The sequence below is a fragment of the Miniopterus natalensis genome, chromosome 2 (assembly GCF_054644295.1).
Source record: "Miniopterus natalensis isolate mMinNat1 chromosome 2, mMinNat1.hap1, whole genome shotgun sequence".
In the NCBI taxonomy this organism is placed as follows: domain Eukaryota; kingdom Metazoa; phylum Chordata; class Mammalia; order Chiroptera; family Miniopteridae; genus Miniopterus; species Miniopterus natalensis.
The window spans coordinates 161,817,731-161,834,808 of record NC_142082.1 but is presented as its reverse complement, the minus strand read 5'-3'; the positions used below and the strand labels follow the sequence as shown (position 1 = coordinate 161,834,808).

Genomic DNA, 17,078 nt, shown 5'->3' with positions numbered 1-17,078 from the left:
AGTAAAGTGGGCAAGGGGAGGAATGATATAAAATGTAGTTGGAGTAGTACAGAGGCTAAATCATGTGAAGCCTTATTCACCAATTAAGAAATTTATCTCTGTAGTCTTAGAAACTTTTAAGCAGGAAAATGATAGGACTTATGTATTAGAAAGAACGTGATAGCTCTCTTGAAGAGAATGGACTCATGGAGCAGGAGAAGGCACAGGAGGACAAGTTAGGAGGCTCTGATAGAATTGAGGCTAGAGCTAGGCAGATAGCAAAAGGGACAGTGAGACATAGTCAAATTTGGAGTATATTTTAGAGTAAAGACTAAGACTTGCTGTTGGATTAGAGGTAGAAATAAGAGGAAAAAAAGAATCTAGAATGACTAATTTGAGAAAGACACAATTCTGCTCACCTTACTGGGTCTCCTGATGTTTGAGTTGTAATAATGTGGTAGAAAGAGCTATGAGCTGTGCTTGATCCTTGAGTCTGAGTCTCGCACTATTAACTTATGTGAAATATAATGATAAAAATAACAATAATAACAGCACACATTATAGCTGCTAATTATTGAATGCCATCTATAAACCAGGTACACCGCTTTTTCCTTTACATAAAATATTTCACCTGGTCCTTACAACAACCTTCCACATTTTACAGATGATGAAAAAGGCTCAGAAATGCAGAACAATTTTTCCAAGGTCACACAACTCGGCAGTGGCAGAGCTGGGGTTTAATTCAGATCTGTCTTACTTTAAGATCATAGATATTAACCATTATGTTGTACTGCAAGAGTAATTCTTGATTTTACAGTTCAAAATACCTTTTCACATTTTATGTCATCTAATTCTCAAGGAGTAGTCCACATTCCCATTGATTCTTACACTGATACTGTGATATAAAGAAGAATTGTAATTATTTCCCTTTTAAAGATCAGAAAGGTGAAACTTAAAGGTTAAATTAATTCTCAAGGTCACACTTGTAGTAAGTGCAAAGCTAAAAATCCAAACAAAGTCTTATGGTCCCTACCCATGACCTCTGTAGTCAATTGACATAGTGGGACCTCAATTTCCTAATAGGTAAATCAGGGAGGGTGAGCTAAGAGATTTATATTACATGATCTGCCCATCATATATTGAACTGGTATTGCTAAGTTGTAGGGAAATTTCCTGACTATATTCACTCATCACCTTTATTCATTATCTTTCTTCCTATCTAGACCACAAAATTTTGGCTAGTTCCAATAGTTTTCTTGAAACAGCATCAGAGAAGTTACAAACATTTGTATAGTGGCATTCTTTTATACCTTTTTTTTATTCCTCATAGTGTCAAATGATATCCACACCTTAGAATCTCATAAAATAATTTATTCGTACATGCAATGAGATGATTTAAAATTTTAAAAAAGAAGTTTCTAACACATATATGGCTATAATTGTACAAGCTTAATTTTATTTTGACTTTTTGCAATGAATTGCTTTGATATATATATGTACGTGTATAGTTAAATTTCTTAACTATATATATTAAGCATATATATAGTTAAGAAATTTAAAAATAACTCTGAGTATAATAGAGTAATTGAAGTTTTTAGACACAAGTGAAATGATTAGAATTGTCATTTAGGATGATTACTCTAAAGGTTGTATAGATAGAATGTGAGAGATATTAAAAGTAGAAAGATAGGAAGTTATAAAATAGTCTTGGTAAACTATAATTGGGCTTGAGTTACAATCAGAGCTCCTACTTCAGGGAAATATAAAGAAGGTAGAAATATAAGACAATAGGTTACACTGATAAATATACACATACACACACATTACTCTATTTCAAGAAGTCACTGAAATATTCTGATGAATTTTAAAGTGACTAACTTAGTTAATATTAGCAATCTAGACAATCCAGAAAGCCTTTGATATTTAATGAAGGTATTTTATACCTGTCTTATGAAACACTAGTGGTCACACTTAATTTAGTGTAATTTAATTTAAAGACATAAAGTTATCTGGAAAACTTTCACACTTTCATTTCATTTGCATGTTCATAGACTCTCAAACTACATTATAAATGTCATTTTTGGAGGGAGTGACTTTATCTATGAGTGAGAGGGAGGGAGGTGAGAAGAGGGAAGGTAGAAGAGAAGAGACTTCATGAGGATATTGGAGTTTTCGCCTAGGTTTTAGCAAAGTTTTCCCTCCTCTCATGTATCTGACCAAATGGTTGCCGCTTTTAATGAGGTTAGTAAATCTTTCATTTCATTTACATTCACATAGAATTAATAATTGCTCTGTATGTGATAGAGGAACCACGAAAAACTAAACATAAAAAAAAAAAAGTGTGATAAATAGGCTTGTTCTGACACATAGGAAATTTCCAGGCAGTGAATAGGCTGCCAGCCGCATGAGGTGATGTGTTCTGTGCTGAAGCTCAGTATGTTCTAACACGAGGTGATGAAGTCGCTACTCACAGGCTGGGTTGACCAGGGCTTCAGCCACTCCAAGTAAAAGGTACTGAAGGACCAGGTGGGAGCAGGGCATGGAGGAAACGGTGAGCACTTTGCCTGCAAGAGGCTGCTCCACTGGAGGGAAGTGTTTTCTGTGCATTTCAAAGAAGCCAGCTGCTGCCACGGACAACGCAGCAGAAAGATGTCCAGCGACTGCAGGAAAAGAAGGCAAGAGGACAAAAATTAAAGAAAGCCCCAATCAGTGTAAGTGGCTGTAGCTTTTCTTACGCATTAACTCTATGCCCTGAAGTTATTCAGGTGCCAGCTAATGTGCTGTAGGACCACCCTTTGCCCAGGCTCTGGTAGGCTGTTGGCTGCATTGCCTCCTTATTGGTTATATGACCTCAGGCAAGTCCTATAATCTCATTGTCACTTTCCCCAGCTCTCAGATAGGGTTAATGATGCTTACTTCAGAGGGTGCCTATGAGATTTAAATAAGAATATATACTGCTATTATTATGAAGATTCCTGGTAGCAATTAGTAGCAATTACTATTAAAAATAAAGCAATCATTTTGAACTTTTATCCTGAGATAAGATTATATGTCATTTTTGATAACTTTTTCAGCTATATAGAAATAAAAAATGATTTGGGGGGCATTTAAAATAAAATGATCTCTTCACAAGTTTTTAAGAGTTATTTTTAAAATGATTTTGAAATAATCTGTAAGCATTATCAGTCTTCAGTTGTCTGACATTTCTCTAATCTTTGCAGAAAAAGTAAAGCAGCTATTAGAGAATTAAAGACTAGAAACTTCTGTTTAGGGAAAAAAAATTAAAGGTGAATTAACTAGGCACAGTGTATAAATGGAAGCAGCTTTCTCTTTTACTTTTAAGGACTTATCTAGAAAATTTTGATTGAAAATGAATAGGGATTTTGTTATAGTTCTGCTTCAGGTTATATCTACTGCAGCCATCCCATTTCTCAATTTCTCATTCATTTTACTGGACTTACTACCATCGTTAAAGCATAGGCAAAATTTAGCTTGATGGAATTTAGCTGAAATTTAGAGATAGTCACATCTTGCTAACTTGCATAAAATTTCAGATAAGACAAAGTTTTCAATTCAGAAAAATCAATCTAATGTTTAAATAGCTTAGTGTTTATTTTGGTTGATAGAGAAACTGGTAGGTAAATTTTTTGATTATATCGCAGCATTTAAATGTATCAATAGTCCATTCTTTATTGAGTTCCCAAGAAACAGAAGGTGTAAAAAATGGAGGAAATCTGAATAACAGAAAATTTGAGGGATTATTTATTTATTATTATTTTAAATTGTCTCATAAAGGACCATTCATAGTGAAGTAGAGATTTTGGTTTTATAAACAGCTCATATAAAAAACATGAATTTCAATATTATCTACCTTTAAGCTCAAATTCATCACATAATTGCATTTGTCTAGATTACTTGGCACATCGCAGCCTCATCAGAGAGTTAATATGTCAATTCAATTGAATATTTACTCTGTTCTTGCTACATGCAAGGCATTGTACTAGGTGCACTTGAGGATTAGAAGATGAACAATATCTCTTTTCAGTCATTGGAGACTTGTATTCTATTGGGGGATATAAGAAGAAGAACTTATTTCTAGTTGGAGACATGAGAGGAATTATTTTATACTTTAAAGGAAAAAGGGTTTCAATATGAAGAGGTGAAGGCAGCACACATCGCATGAGTTAGATCACAGGGTTGTGAATGTCAGACAAATTTTCAGAATAGTGAGAAACTCAAGTTATTGGGAATCAGGGGAGAAAATAGATTGGGGTCAGATTATAAGAGGCATTTAATATATTTTTAAGGAATTTTGAAATTCCTCTGAAGATAATGGAATCATTGAAGATATTAGAAGTGAAAGGATTAGAATTACCATTTAAAATTATTACTCTAAAGGCCATGTGCTGGTTCATAGAATGGGAGAGATATTGGAGGTTGGAAGATAGCTAGGAAGTTAAAAAATAATCTTGGTGAAATATAAGGGGGGCTTGAATTACAACCAGGCACCCACTTCCAGAAAAGACAGAGGGCACAAACACAAGATATAATAGGTCCCACTGATGATACCATAACATCTGAAGGAAAGGGCAACGAGGCAGCAGATGTGCATGTTGACCATGGGTCTAGGCCGTCGGCACAAACACAAGATATAATAGGTCCCACTGATGATACCATAACATCTGAAGGAAGGGGCAACGAGGCAGCAGATGTCCATGTTGACCATGGGTCTCGGCCGTCGGGAAGATGGCAGTGACAACAATACAGATAAGACCCACAGTAGACATGGAGAAAATGAATTTGATTTTGAGTTGAGTTAGAGGTACAAAAGGGTAATCTAAAGAGCAATGCTCAGAAAACAACTGAAAATGTGAACCATAGGTCAGAAGATTGGTTGAGTCAAGAGAGAGAGATTAATGAATCATCTACATAAAGTTGAAATTTAGGGTCAGGTGAAATTGAAAAATGATTGAGGAAGGAAAGAAGAGAACATTTAAGGAACACGTTCAAACATATTTGCATTTGGGGGCAGGAAAAAAAAATGAAACCCCTGAAAGAAAGGTCAGAAAGATAAATAATGTCTCTAAAGGAAGGTTTCAAAGAGAAGGATACATGAAATAGAACTTTTGATCTTTCCCCCAATTCTTCTTCACTCTTCTAAATCACCTCCTCCAGTACCTTTATGCACTCAAGGCAGAAATCTAGGGTCCCCTCTCCTTCCCCCTATTTTATATCAAATATGTCATTAAATTCTCTAGATTTTATCTCCAAAATATGTTGTAAATTAACTTGCTTCTCTCCATGGCCACTGCCATCATTCTAATCCAAATCATAATTTTTAACCCACACTATCTGCATCAGCATATTCAATTCTGATCTTCCTGTTTCCACTCTTGCCCCCTATAACCTGTTACACACACCTCATAGTCAGGGTGATCTTACGTAAATGCAAATTCAGTATCACTCTTCTGCTTAAATTCCTCCTATGGGTTTCTGTACAGTTACGATGAAATCCAAAATCCTTAACATGAACTGTATGATCTTGTCTGTTCTCTTTACCTCACTCTAATTGCTTGCTACTTTCTCTTCTCTGCTACAGTTCCTGGTAGCAATTAGTAGCAATTATTATTATGACTGAAAAGCCCTTCACCATGGCACAAAAACATGACATTTAGAGTATTATAGAGAGAACAGAGCTCCGGTTGGGAAAGGAGGTCGTAAACACAAGGATGAGCATTGGAAGGGCATTGGGCTTCTCAATAGTCATTCAAGTCCCTGGATGACATTAGAGCAATAGCTTTAAAATTCTGAAGAAAATGAGTTTCAACCTAGAATTCTATATACACCAATTCATTAAGCGCAAGGATGAAAAGAAGACTTTTCAATTATCTAAGTTCTTGGAAAATATACTTCCTGTGTACCTTTTCTTAGGAAGTTGCTAGAAGACAAATGATAGTAGAAGACATAAACCAAGAAAGAGGAAGAGAGGTAAGCTAGAGATCTGACGGAGGAGAGCGCCATACAGCTTGGCCACAGTCAAGAAAGGGAACAAGGACGTGGGAATCTGCAAGGACGCAAAGTCTGCAAGATCTCCAGAGGAAAAGGAGCCTTTGGCACATTACCCTATTTGTTTTAGCACTGGGGAAAATCTAGTGATGATATGGTAAACTGGTAGAGCAGTTCGAAAATTTAAAGAAAACATTTTAAAAATAAGTAATTGTGAAAAATCAGATACTTTTTAAATACAGAAAATAAAATGTTATATGAGAAAGTGGAATAAAATCCCACTGAGTTATACGTTGCTGAGTTATACGTATATAACTGATTACTGACTTAAATAAAAATATACTTATAATCATATTACTTATTAACTTAGACAAACAACACCCAAAGATTTAAAAATGGTTTGCCTCCAGGAACTAAGACTGGGTAGTGGAGAAAGCTGGGCCTGGAGACTTACTTCTGTTAAAAGCCTTTCAGCATTATTTGCCTTCTAAGCTACCATGTTTCCCTCAATCTAAGATGCATTCGAGTATCAGAATAAACATGTTTTTATATATCACTGAGGGAGGAAAATGCTGCCAATCCATTATAATATGTAACCTGATTTTACAGATGACTTTATACATATATAACATATGTGTCTCTTTGGACTGAATCCTATTCCCTCAAAATTCATATGTTGAAGTCCCTACCTGCAGAGATGGGGCCTTCAAAGAGATAATTAAGGTTAAATGAGGACATGAGGGTGGGGCCCAGTTTCAGTACGACTGGTGCCTTAGAAAAAGAAGGAAAGACACAAGGTCTGTGCATGCACAGAGGAAAGGCCACGTGAGGAACACGAGAAGGTGGCCACCTGCAAGTCAAAGAAGAGAGGCTCTGGAAAAAGCAAACCCGCCTGTACCTCGATCTGGGACTTTCACCATCCAGACTTGTGAGAAATACATTTCTGTTGTTTAAGCCACCTAATCTATGATATCTCGCTGTGGCTGCCCTAGAAGGCTAACACAGGTATGTTTAGGTTTTACATAAAAATTTAGTTGCTCAAATTACACAAATCATATTGTCCATGATAATCATATGAACTTTAAAAAAGTTCTGAGCTGGTTAGGAATAAGTTTTCAAACTTTCTTTGCTTTCTTATTTTAGAATTTGAATTCTATGACCATCTTCTATATTACCCTTCATTCTAACTAATTTAGGGTCATCTAAATAAGAAACATCGAGTCCGCTCACCCCCCCCCCTCCAAAACACACACTTTTTTTTGGTTATCACATGTGCTATGTAAAAAGGCTTATGTTTTATCCAAGAAAGTTTATAGCATTAGAAGCAATAGTGTAGACAAAACATCAGCAAATATTTTTTCCATAAAAAGCCAATAATAAACATTTTAGTTTCTGTGGGACAAAGGCTAATTCTGAAGATATGAAGATACTTATGTAACAAGGATAGAATAAATTTCTACCTGTTTTTGGATGGAATTCAAAATAATTCTTTTTGGGGAGTGATTCACTTTCATTTAACTGGTGTTCAAAGTTATTTTTTCTTATCGTGAGGTCAGTTGCAATCGTTCATCTGTTAAAACAATTCTTGGCTTTCAGGCAGTACAAAAGCAAGTGGCAAGCCAGAGCCAGCCATGAGTGCAGTGGTTAAGTCATCAGCTTTCACTGCCCACTCCTGAATTTTAGCTCTGACCTGATGAGAAGTTGTGGCATTTGCCTCTGGGTCATGGATGCCTGTACACAGATATGAAATGTGAGAGAACAGTCTTTTGGCCTCTTTCTCTGTCCTTGATTCAAAGTAATCCCTGACCAGTATCGTAAGTATCACCTCAGAGCTTGTTAGCTATACAGATTCTCAGGCTCCACTCTAGGAGAACTGAATCAGATGGGCATTGAAACAAGATCCTAGGAGATTCCTACTATACACATGAAACTCTGAGAAGCACTGCTCCAGCATAAAGCACCCTGAGAACTGATCTAGCAAAATCCAATGAAAGAGTTCTCCAGACAATTTCAAGCAAAGCACAAATATTTAACTTATTTATCCAGTCGTTCCCAGGCAAAGCATATTTTACCTGAAGGATCTAGATAACTGCATTTGCTTTTTATTTGCTACTGCACTCTGGTGCCAGTGAAAAATGACTTTTTTGAAATTCAAAACAAAGTTTGATTCCAGCCTAAATTTAATCTGTTCCATTTTTATTCTTAACGTCTATGAGATCATAACTCGTCCAAAGCAGAGTGCAGTTTATCAGAATGTACACATTTTAAACCTCTAGTGGACCTGTATTTACAAGATAAAGCACATGGCTCCAAAGGAGATATTATACTCAGATAAATAATGTATGTTTTAATATTGGCTGTGTGGTTGTAGACAAGTCCATAGGAGTATTGAAGCTCTTATGGTTTATTCTATTATCCTACCATGTAATAATTTTTCAAATTAGACCACAATGAAATAAAAGAAAGTCAGAATTTATTCAAACATTAAGACTGCATTTGCTATTTTGTACTGAAGCAAACTCTCATACTAAAAAATAGAAATGTTAGGATTCTTCAGTTATTGGCTAAATTTACTCACTGAGAAAACTATGGGTTTTTATGGGTAGTCTGATGTATGAGTCTCTGATATGTAACACAACCACAAGTATGAAACTCTATTGAGTTCTTGAGAAATTGTCCTTGGATCCATGATTTTGGCAAATTCCCAGAATAGGAAATTTGCTCATGTGAGAACATACTGGTATCCATAAACCACTCTTGTAGAGACAGCTATAATGTTATTGTCCTTTGTATCTGCTGCCTTTCTGGAAGATATTTCTAACCCACTATTAGAATGTCATATGCTTTTTACTTTTATTGTTTCTCCGATTAATGATGTATTTCTCTGTTTGAACCGACCTACCCATATTCTGTCTTTTGTTTCTCTTTAGACTACTAGAACTTGTTTCAGGAGATTCAACTTTAGTTTGTGTTTTTTTTGTTTTTTTTTTTTTTATATATGTCTATTGATTTCAGAGAGAGGAAGGGAGAGGGAGAGAGACAGGAACATCAATGATGAGAGTCATTGATGGGCTGCCTCCTACATGACCCCCACTGGGGATCGAGCTCGCAACCCGGGCGTGTGCCCTGACTGGGAATCGAACCATGATCTCCTGGATCCTAGGTCAATGCTCAACTGCTGAGCCATGCAGGCCAGGCTAGTTTGTGTTTTAATTCCTGAGAAGGGAACAGGTTCTTCATCAGATACATAAGTGTATCTGTAAGCCATCAATTTTTGCTTCAGATGGTATACTAGATTGTCTGCTTCACCTCAAATACAATTACAAAATTGATGTCAACTTGAAAAACAAGAACACTAATATGTTTTTATTAACTGAACAATTCAACAAATGAGTTTTTCAGACTAGATATTTACGTGTTTCTTTTTTTAGTGTTCACAAAGTTCCTTCTATCAGGTATTTACAATGGGTATATGCTGTGATATTTCTTGGAAAAAAATGATTAGTTCTGAAACTATAATATAGGTAAAGTAGTTTTCCCAAAGCAATCCTATTCTTGGTGAAGGTGATTGGATCCCTGACTTGACTTTTAATTTATCAAGCACCTTGGTTCCAACGAAAAAAAGAAACTTTGTATCACTGCTAATTCTTAGAACTAGTAGAAGTTACTGGTTATGTAAAAAACGACCAACACCTTGGCGGTACCTACAACATACAGGACTTTGAGTTAGAATTTGAATATTAAAGTTTTTATTTTAAAGAGGAAGGTCTGGCAGATATTTGAATGTACTTCATCCACATTTCAATTTAAATGTCATTTAAAAGCCAAGATAATTGCTACCCACTGTGTTGTACACTTCTGCTTTGTGTAAGGCTTAATAACAATCTTAATTAGGCTAATTTTAGTCAGATTAATACTTGTGAGTGTCAGCACTAACTACTAAATGCCACATACTGCAGGATTTTAATTAATGCTAAACAAAGGAAATACTCATGGTGCAAACATTTTTCAACTGAAAAAGGCTAAAATGAAGTATGTCCAATTATGGCAGTCAGATAAATCACAGTGATATCACTGATTCTGAATTTTCGGTGAATCAAGGTTGACTTTTAAATAGACAAATCCCCTCATAGGTAATGTTAGGAAAAACACAGTCTTGATAAAACCCTGAGAATATCAAGCCTTTGTCTTTCATAATTCTGGAAGTTTTTTGTTTTGTTATCTTCCTCCCCCCCTCCCTCCCTCCCTCCCTCCCTCCTTCCCTCCCTCCCTCCCTCCCTCTCTCTCTCTTTTTCTTTTTAAAATATATCTTTATTGATTTCAGAGAGAGGAAGGGAGAGGGACAGAGAGGTAGAAACACCAATGATGAGAGAGTCATTGATCAAGCCCACAACCTGGGCATGTGCCCTGACCGGGACTCGAACCCCGATCACCTGGATCCTAGGTCGATGCTCAACCGCTGAGCCACGCCCAGCTGGGCTACTTCTGGAAGTTTTGAAGATTTTTTAGAATAGTTGGTCCTGTAATATACTTCTTGATTTATTTGGAGGTTACACTCATGAATGTCATATCTTGAATCAGAAACCCCTCTTTTGTTGCATTGTTGATAAAATCCATTAAAAAAAATAAGTTTATTTTTTCCTAATTAAATTTTTAGTTTGACCCACTGAATGAGATGTCCCTGTTGCTCACTCTTGGCCTGGGCTGTGATTGTCCACATCACACACTACGCAGAGGCACCTGCACCATCTGCCTCCTTAAACTTGACAGTCCCTGGGAGGAGAGTGATTGAGCGCGGAAGGGAGTGAGTGGGGATCTGAGGAGTAACTGCCTATTCTGGTGACAAAATAATTTTTTCATTCACTTAAGAGCCTTATTTGGAAATAACAGTAAGGATGCCAAATTGTATAGCTGGTATTTGGAATAATTAATAATAATAATAAAATGGTGGTGATTCAGTGGCCTTAGAATTAGAATACCTGAGTTCAAATGATCTTTGAATTATTAGCTTTGAGACCCTTGACCTATCAAATGCTGTTTGATTATGAGTTTAAATGGGGTATGTATATGAAGGTACCTAGGTTCAAATTAAGAACTCATAAATATTTGTTTGTTCATACTTTATATACACATATCACTTACATTTTTAAGGTACTTGAGTTCAAAGTGACAGGAAATGTTAATATTAGACTAATTCAGTTATGTAAATTATGATCAAAAAGTACCCTAGGTTTGTGTTTATTTGTCCTGATGGAACATCAGCTTTTATAATCATAAACAGAATATGGAAAATTTAAACAAACATCTAGTTAAAAAGATGCACATCATCTTACTTTTATATATTTCCATAGCAAAATAATAAGCCAAGAAATGAACAAGTACGTGGGTGAACAAATGAATGAAGCCTGGTCCAGGAACAACTGAATTCAGTATTCTGTACTCAAAGGAAATTAGCTCAGTGTTTTCAAATGAGTCTAGTTTTTTCTTTTTGCTGCCCAACAACTCTGTTACCAGTCTTGAAGGGAAATATTTTATTCATTAACATCAAACAATATATCAGATGACTCTGTCTAACTTTCATCTATCCAGGAAAAAATATCTTTCCTTAAGAACAGACGTGATTTCAAATATGCAAGATTGGAGGATTGTTCAAGAGAAAGTTGCTTATATTTAAAATGAATTTCAGGTTTCTATTCTCAGGAAGGATTTCTAATATAGTTCTTCCAGCCATGTTGTATAGCATGTTTTTCCTAAAGTAGCCTAATTAAAGAATTATTTTTTGTAATTACCCAAAATTGGAAGTTCAGACTGAATTTTCACGGTACTCTAGAAGACCGCAAAAGTTTTGCCATATTGCAATATAAATTTACCTCCATTTTTTCCTGCATTCATCCTGTTTTAATAGTGTCCTTGCTGAGGGTATGTACAATGTCTTACTTTTCTTTTATATCTTCAAATAATATTGGACATTCACTAAATACTTTTGAGATTTGGGATTTCTACACTGGCACACCAAAAAAAACTTTAAGAGTTAAGGATTGCCAAAACCTATTACTATTTGTAGTTTGACTAAACCTGTTACAATAAATAATGTTGGGGTTTGGCTTATGAAATAAATCAGAAAAGGTTATACACTAAAGGCCTCTGTAACAGGAGACAAGAAGATAAGACAGACTAAGGTGAGGTTAGTCACTTTGAGTTCTTTCCAAAAACAAATCTACCCTGTGATGTGATCTTGATTAATCTTGTTGATGGCGTTGTTAAGTAACAGGAAGCACACACACTAAAATGTAACTTCTATAAACAGAGAGAGAGAGCAAAAAATATAATAATGGGTTACCAGAAGACTGCAGTTTCCACAGATCTCTAAGAAGGAGGAATTAAGAATCAGAAGAGGTTAACAACGAGAAGACAACCTTTGAAATGCTTGGCCTTACTTCAATGGAATTCTTTCTCAAGTAGACACTAAGACATCAAGTTACCATTATATATTATTAAGAATTTTGCAACTCCCTTTGCTTTCTATTTATACTTACCAAACACTTGCAAATAATGACTCATTATGAGCTAACATTTATAGAGCTTTTGCAATGTGTCAGGACTGTGCTCCCAGCACTGATGTTATCCCGAGTGATTTCAAAAGTCTTACAGAACGGAGGCGCCCCAAATTTATCTAGGGTATGCCCCAAAATGACAATAGTAAGTGAACTAGAAGATAAGAAAGGTTACGTGGCTCTTCAAAGTCACCCAGCAGCGCCTCAGTAGCAGAGCAAGGGCTGAGATCCAGATCTCAGAGTCTTAGACTGATCCTGGTTTTACAGTACCAGCACCTGTCCTCTTGTCCCTGTCGGTGACCAAGGGACCACAGCTAGGTAGAGGAGAGTGTGATCAGAATGGGCTTCAGTTCTTTCTCTCCCTTTTCAGTCAGAGAAAATTTATCTTATGATGCATTGTGTTCTAAGTAAGACGTCCTAATTTTTCTTTTTTACTAAAAAAATGAGAGTAGAGCTTTAATGTTCTTAACTATCACAACAATAACAACAAAATGGTAATGAGGTAAAGGATGTGTTAACTAACCTATTGTGGTAAACATTTTGCAGTATGTATACCAAATCATCACATTGTATACCTTAAACTTACATAATATTATATGTTAATTATGTCTCCGTAAAGCTGGAAAAAATGTTGGAAAGTCATTGCTATATACATTACTATTTGGAAAAGTACTATATTAAAGCTATTAATCAAAGTACTAATTTTAAATGAAATTTGCTACTGGTTCAGAAATTGATGCCTCCCAAGTATGGCCTCACATTATTCTTTGGGTTCATTACCTGTGTTAATTTTTAAGAACACACTCAACTTTGACTTAGGAGTGAGGACCACCTTACTTGAAGAAGGATAAGCCATTTGGTGATAGTGGAAGTTCCACTATGTCTGTCTGTTAGATGTGTCTGCTAAGGAAGCATAAAAGTATGAGAAGAAAATGGGACACTGATGTCTGCATTACCTGTTGTCACTCTCAAATTCACCTTCTACCTGATTTGTCAAAATCAGACTTTTCTGTAGAGCATATTGCTAGCTTAGAGCTTAGTAGAGTGTATTTTTATTTTGAAAAGTTGCAAAGAATTCACTCGTGATGGTAAATTGTACTTACGAATGCATGCCAACAGAAATGGTCCATCTCTCTTAGAGGGAAATAGCCAGGTGCTGAAATATTCCATACAAGGAGCCAGAATTAATAGTGGTAGCATGCTGATGACATTCATTACTGCAATTGGCAGAAGAAATCCATCCAAATTCAGGTTGGAATTCATGGTCTGCAGATAATATCCTGAAGGAATCTATATTTGATAGAGCAAAGGAGTCATGCATTAAGACTGGTTTAACTTTGGAGAAAATCCTTCAGTGGATGCCTTGTTCTCTGTGACAGATGATTGGAATGTTCCCCAGGTCTTCAAGGTACCAATTATGAGCTGTCAAAGGGCAGTAGGAGCTCTATTTAATCTACTGACAATACTGCTGATTTTTTTTTCTGTTTTTTTCTTTAATGTTGAAAACATTACAGATGTTGCCTTTTTACTCCCATTGATCCTGTACACTCTGCATCCATCCCACCCCCAGGCCTTCCCCATACCAATGTCTGTGTCCATGGGTTATGCTTATAAACATATGAGTTCTTTGATTAATCTCTCCCCACCCACTCCCCCCTCCCCACCTTCCCTCTGAGATCCCTCAGTCTGTTCCATGCTTCTATGTCTCTGGGTCTATTTTGTTTATCACTTTATTTTGTTTATTACATTCCACATATAAGTGAGATCATGTGGTACTTGTCTTTCTCTGACTGGCTTATTTCACTTAGCATACAACTGTCTAGTTCCCTCCATGCTGTGCCAAAGGATAACAGATCCTTCTTTTTTACAGCTGCATAGTATTCCACAGTATAAATGTGCCGCAGCTTTTTTATCCACTCATCTGTTGATGGGCACTTGGGCTGTTTCCAGATCTTAGCTATTGTAAATTGCACTGCTATGAACATAGAGGTGCATAAGTTCTTTGTGATTGTTTTTTTGGGTATCTTAGGATATATCCCTAGAGGTGGGATCACTGGATCAAATGGCAGTTCCATTTTTAATTTTTTGAGGAAACTCCATGTTGCTTTCCATAGTGGCTGCACCAGTCTGCATTCCCACCAGCAGTGTACTAGGGTGCCCTTTTCTCCATACCCTTGCCAGCACTTACAATTCGTTGATTTGTTGATGGCAGCCATTCTGACAGGTGTGAAGTGATACCTCATTGTGGTTTTAATTTGCATCTCTTTGATGATTAATGACTTTGAGCATTTTTTCATATGTCTCTTGGCCAAATGTATGTCCTCTTTGGAGAAGTGTCTATGTAGGTCCTTTGCCCATTTTTTAATTGGATTGTTTGTCTTCCTTTTGTCAAGTTGTATGAGTTCCATATATATTTTGGAAATTAACCCTTGATCAGATGTGTCCTTGGCAAATATATTCTCCCATACAGTGGGCTTCCTTTTCATTTTGTTGATGGTTTCTTTTGCAATGCAGAAGCTTTTTATTTTGATGTAGCCCTATTTGTTTATTTTCTCCTTTGTTTCTCTTGCCCTAGGAGATGTATCGGCAAACATTGCTATGAGAGATGTCTGAGATTTGGCTGCCTATGTTTTTGTCTAGAATTTTTATGGTTTCATGTCTTACATTTAAGTCTTTTAGCCATTTTGAGTTTATTTTTGTGGATGGTGTAAGTTGGTTGTCTAGTTTTATTTTTTTGCATGTACCTGTCCAATTTTCCCAGCACCATTTATTGAAGAGACTATCTTTACTCCATTGTATGTTTTTGCCTCCTTTATCAAATATTAATTGAACATAATGATGTGGTTAAATTTCTGGGTTCTCTGTTCTGTTCCACTGATTTGTATGTCTGTTCTTGTGCCAGTACCATGCTGTTTTGATTACAGTGGCTTTGTAGTATAACTTGATATCTGGTATTGTGATTCCTCCAACTTTGTTTTTCTTTCTCAAGATTGCCGTGGCTATTTAGGATCTTTTTTGGTTCCATATAAATTTGCAAATTGTTTGTTCTAGATCTGTGAAAATGCTATTGGTATCTTAATAGGGACTGCATTGAATTTATAGATTGCTTTGGATAGTATGGACATTTTAATGATGTTAATTCTTCTAATCCATGAACATGGTATATTTTTCCATTTGTTTATATCTTCCTCTATTTCTTTTTCAGTGTCCTGTAGTGTTCTGAGTAAAGGTCTTTTACATTTTTGATTAAGTTTATTCCTAGGTACTTTTTTTTTTTAGTTGCATTGGTAAATGGGATTGTTTTTTTAGTTTCTCTTTCTGAGAGTGCATTATTGGTGTATAAAAATGCCATCGATTTCTGGGTGTTAATTTTGTATCCTGCTACCTTGCTGAATTAATTTATTAAATCTAGTAATTTTTTGGTGGAATCTTTAGGATTTTCTATGTACAATATCATCCATGTTGTCTGCAAATAATGACAGTTTTACTTCCTCTCTTCCAATTTGGATGCCTTTTATGTTTTCTTCCTGTTTGATCTCTGTGGCTGGAACTTCCAGTACTGTGTTGAATAAGAGTGGTGAAAATGGACACCCATGTCTTGTTCCTGTTCTTAGGGGAAATGGTTTTAGTTTTTGCCCATTGAGTATGATGTTGGCTGTAGGTTTATCATATATGGCCTTTGTTATGTTGAGGTATGTTCCCTCTATTCCCATTTTGCTGAGAGTTTTTATCAAAAATGAGTGTTGGATTTTATTGAATGCTTTTTCTGCATCTATTGATATGATCATGTGATTTTTGTCTTTCAGTTTGTTTATGTGATGTATCATGTTGATTGATTTGCGAATGTTGTGCCAGCCTTGCATCCCTGGAATAAATCCAACTTGGTCATGGTGAATGATCTTTTTAATATATTGCTGGATCCAATTTGCTAATATTTTGTTGCAGATTTTAGTATCTATGTTCATCAGAGATACTGGCCTTTAATTCTCATTCTTTGTAGTGTCTTTATCTGGTTTTGGAATTAGGCTAATGCTGGCCTCGTAAAAAGAGTTTGGAAGTGCTTCTTCCTCTTGGATTTTTTGAAATAGTTTGAGGAGGATAGGTGTTAGTTCTTCTTTGGATGTTTGGTAAAACTCCCCTGTGAAGCAATCCGGGCAAAGGCTTTTGTGTGCTGGGAGCCCTTTGATTACTGCTTCATCAGCAGTTATCACCTATTCAGGTTTTCTAACTCTTCCTGATTGAGTTTTGGAAGGTTGTATTTTTCTAGGAATTCGTCGATTTCATCCAGGTTGTCCAGCTTGGTGGCATATAGTTGTTCACAGTATTTTCTTACAATCTTTTGTATTTCTTTTGGGTCAGTTGTTATTTCACCTCTTTGGTTTCTGATTTTGTTTATTTGGGTCCTCTCTCTTTGTTTCTTGATGAGTCTGGCTAAAGATTCATCAATCTTGTTTATCTTGTCAAAGAACCAGCTCTTGGTTTTATTGATCTTTAGTATTTTTTTTTAGTCTCTATGTCATTTAGTTCTGCTCTGATCTT

At 35.9% G+C, this 17,078-nt stretch overlaps 1 protein-coding gene across 1 annotated transcript in view; it reads right to left on the bottom strand.

The window, feature by feature from the left end:
* SLC15A5 (solute carrier family 15 member 5) overlaps window positions 1–17,078 on the bottom strand; it is a 73,991-nt gene that overhangs the window by 30,343 nt on the left and 26,570 nt on the right. Inside the window, exons 5-6 of the mRNA XM_016197496.2 lie at window positions 13,643–13,829; window positions 2,451–2,639 (exon numbers count right to left, since the gene is read on the bottom strand). Coding sequence (XP_016052982.2) covers window positions 2,451–2,639; window positions 13,643–13,829 — 376 coding nt within the window. The remainder of the gene's footprint in view (window positions 1–2,450; window positions 2,640–13,642; window positions 13,830–17,078) is intronic.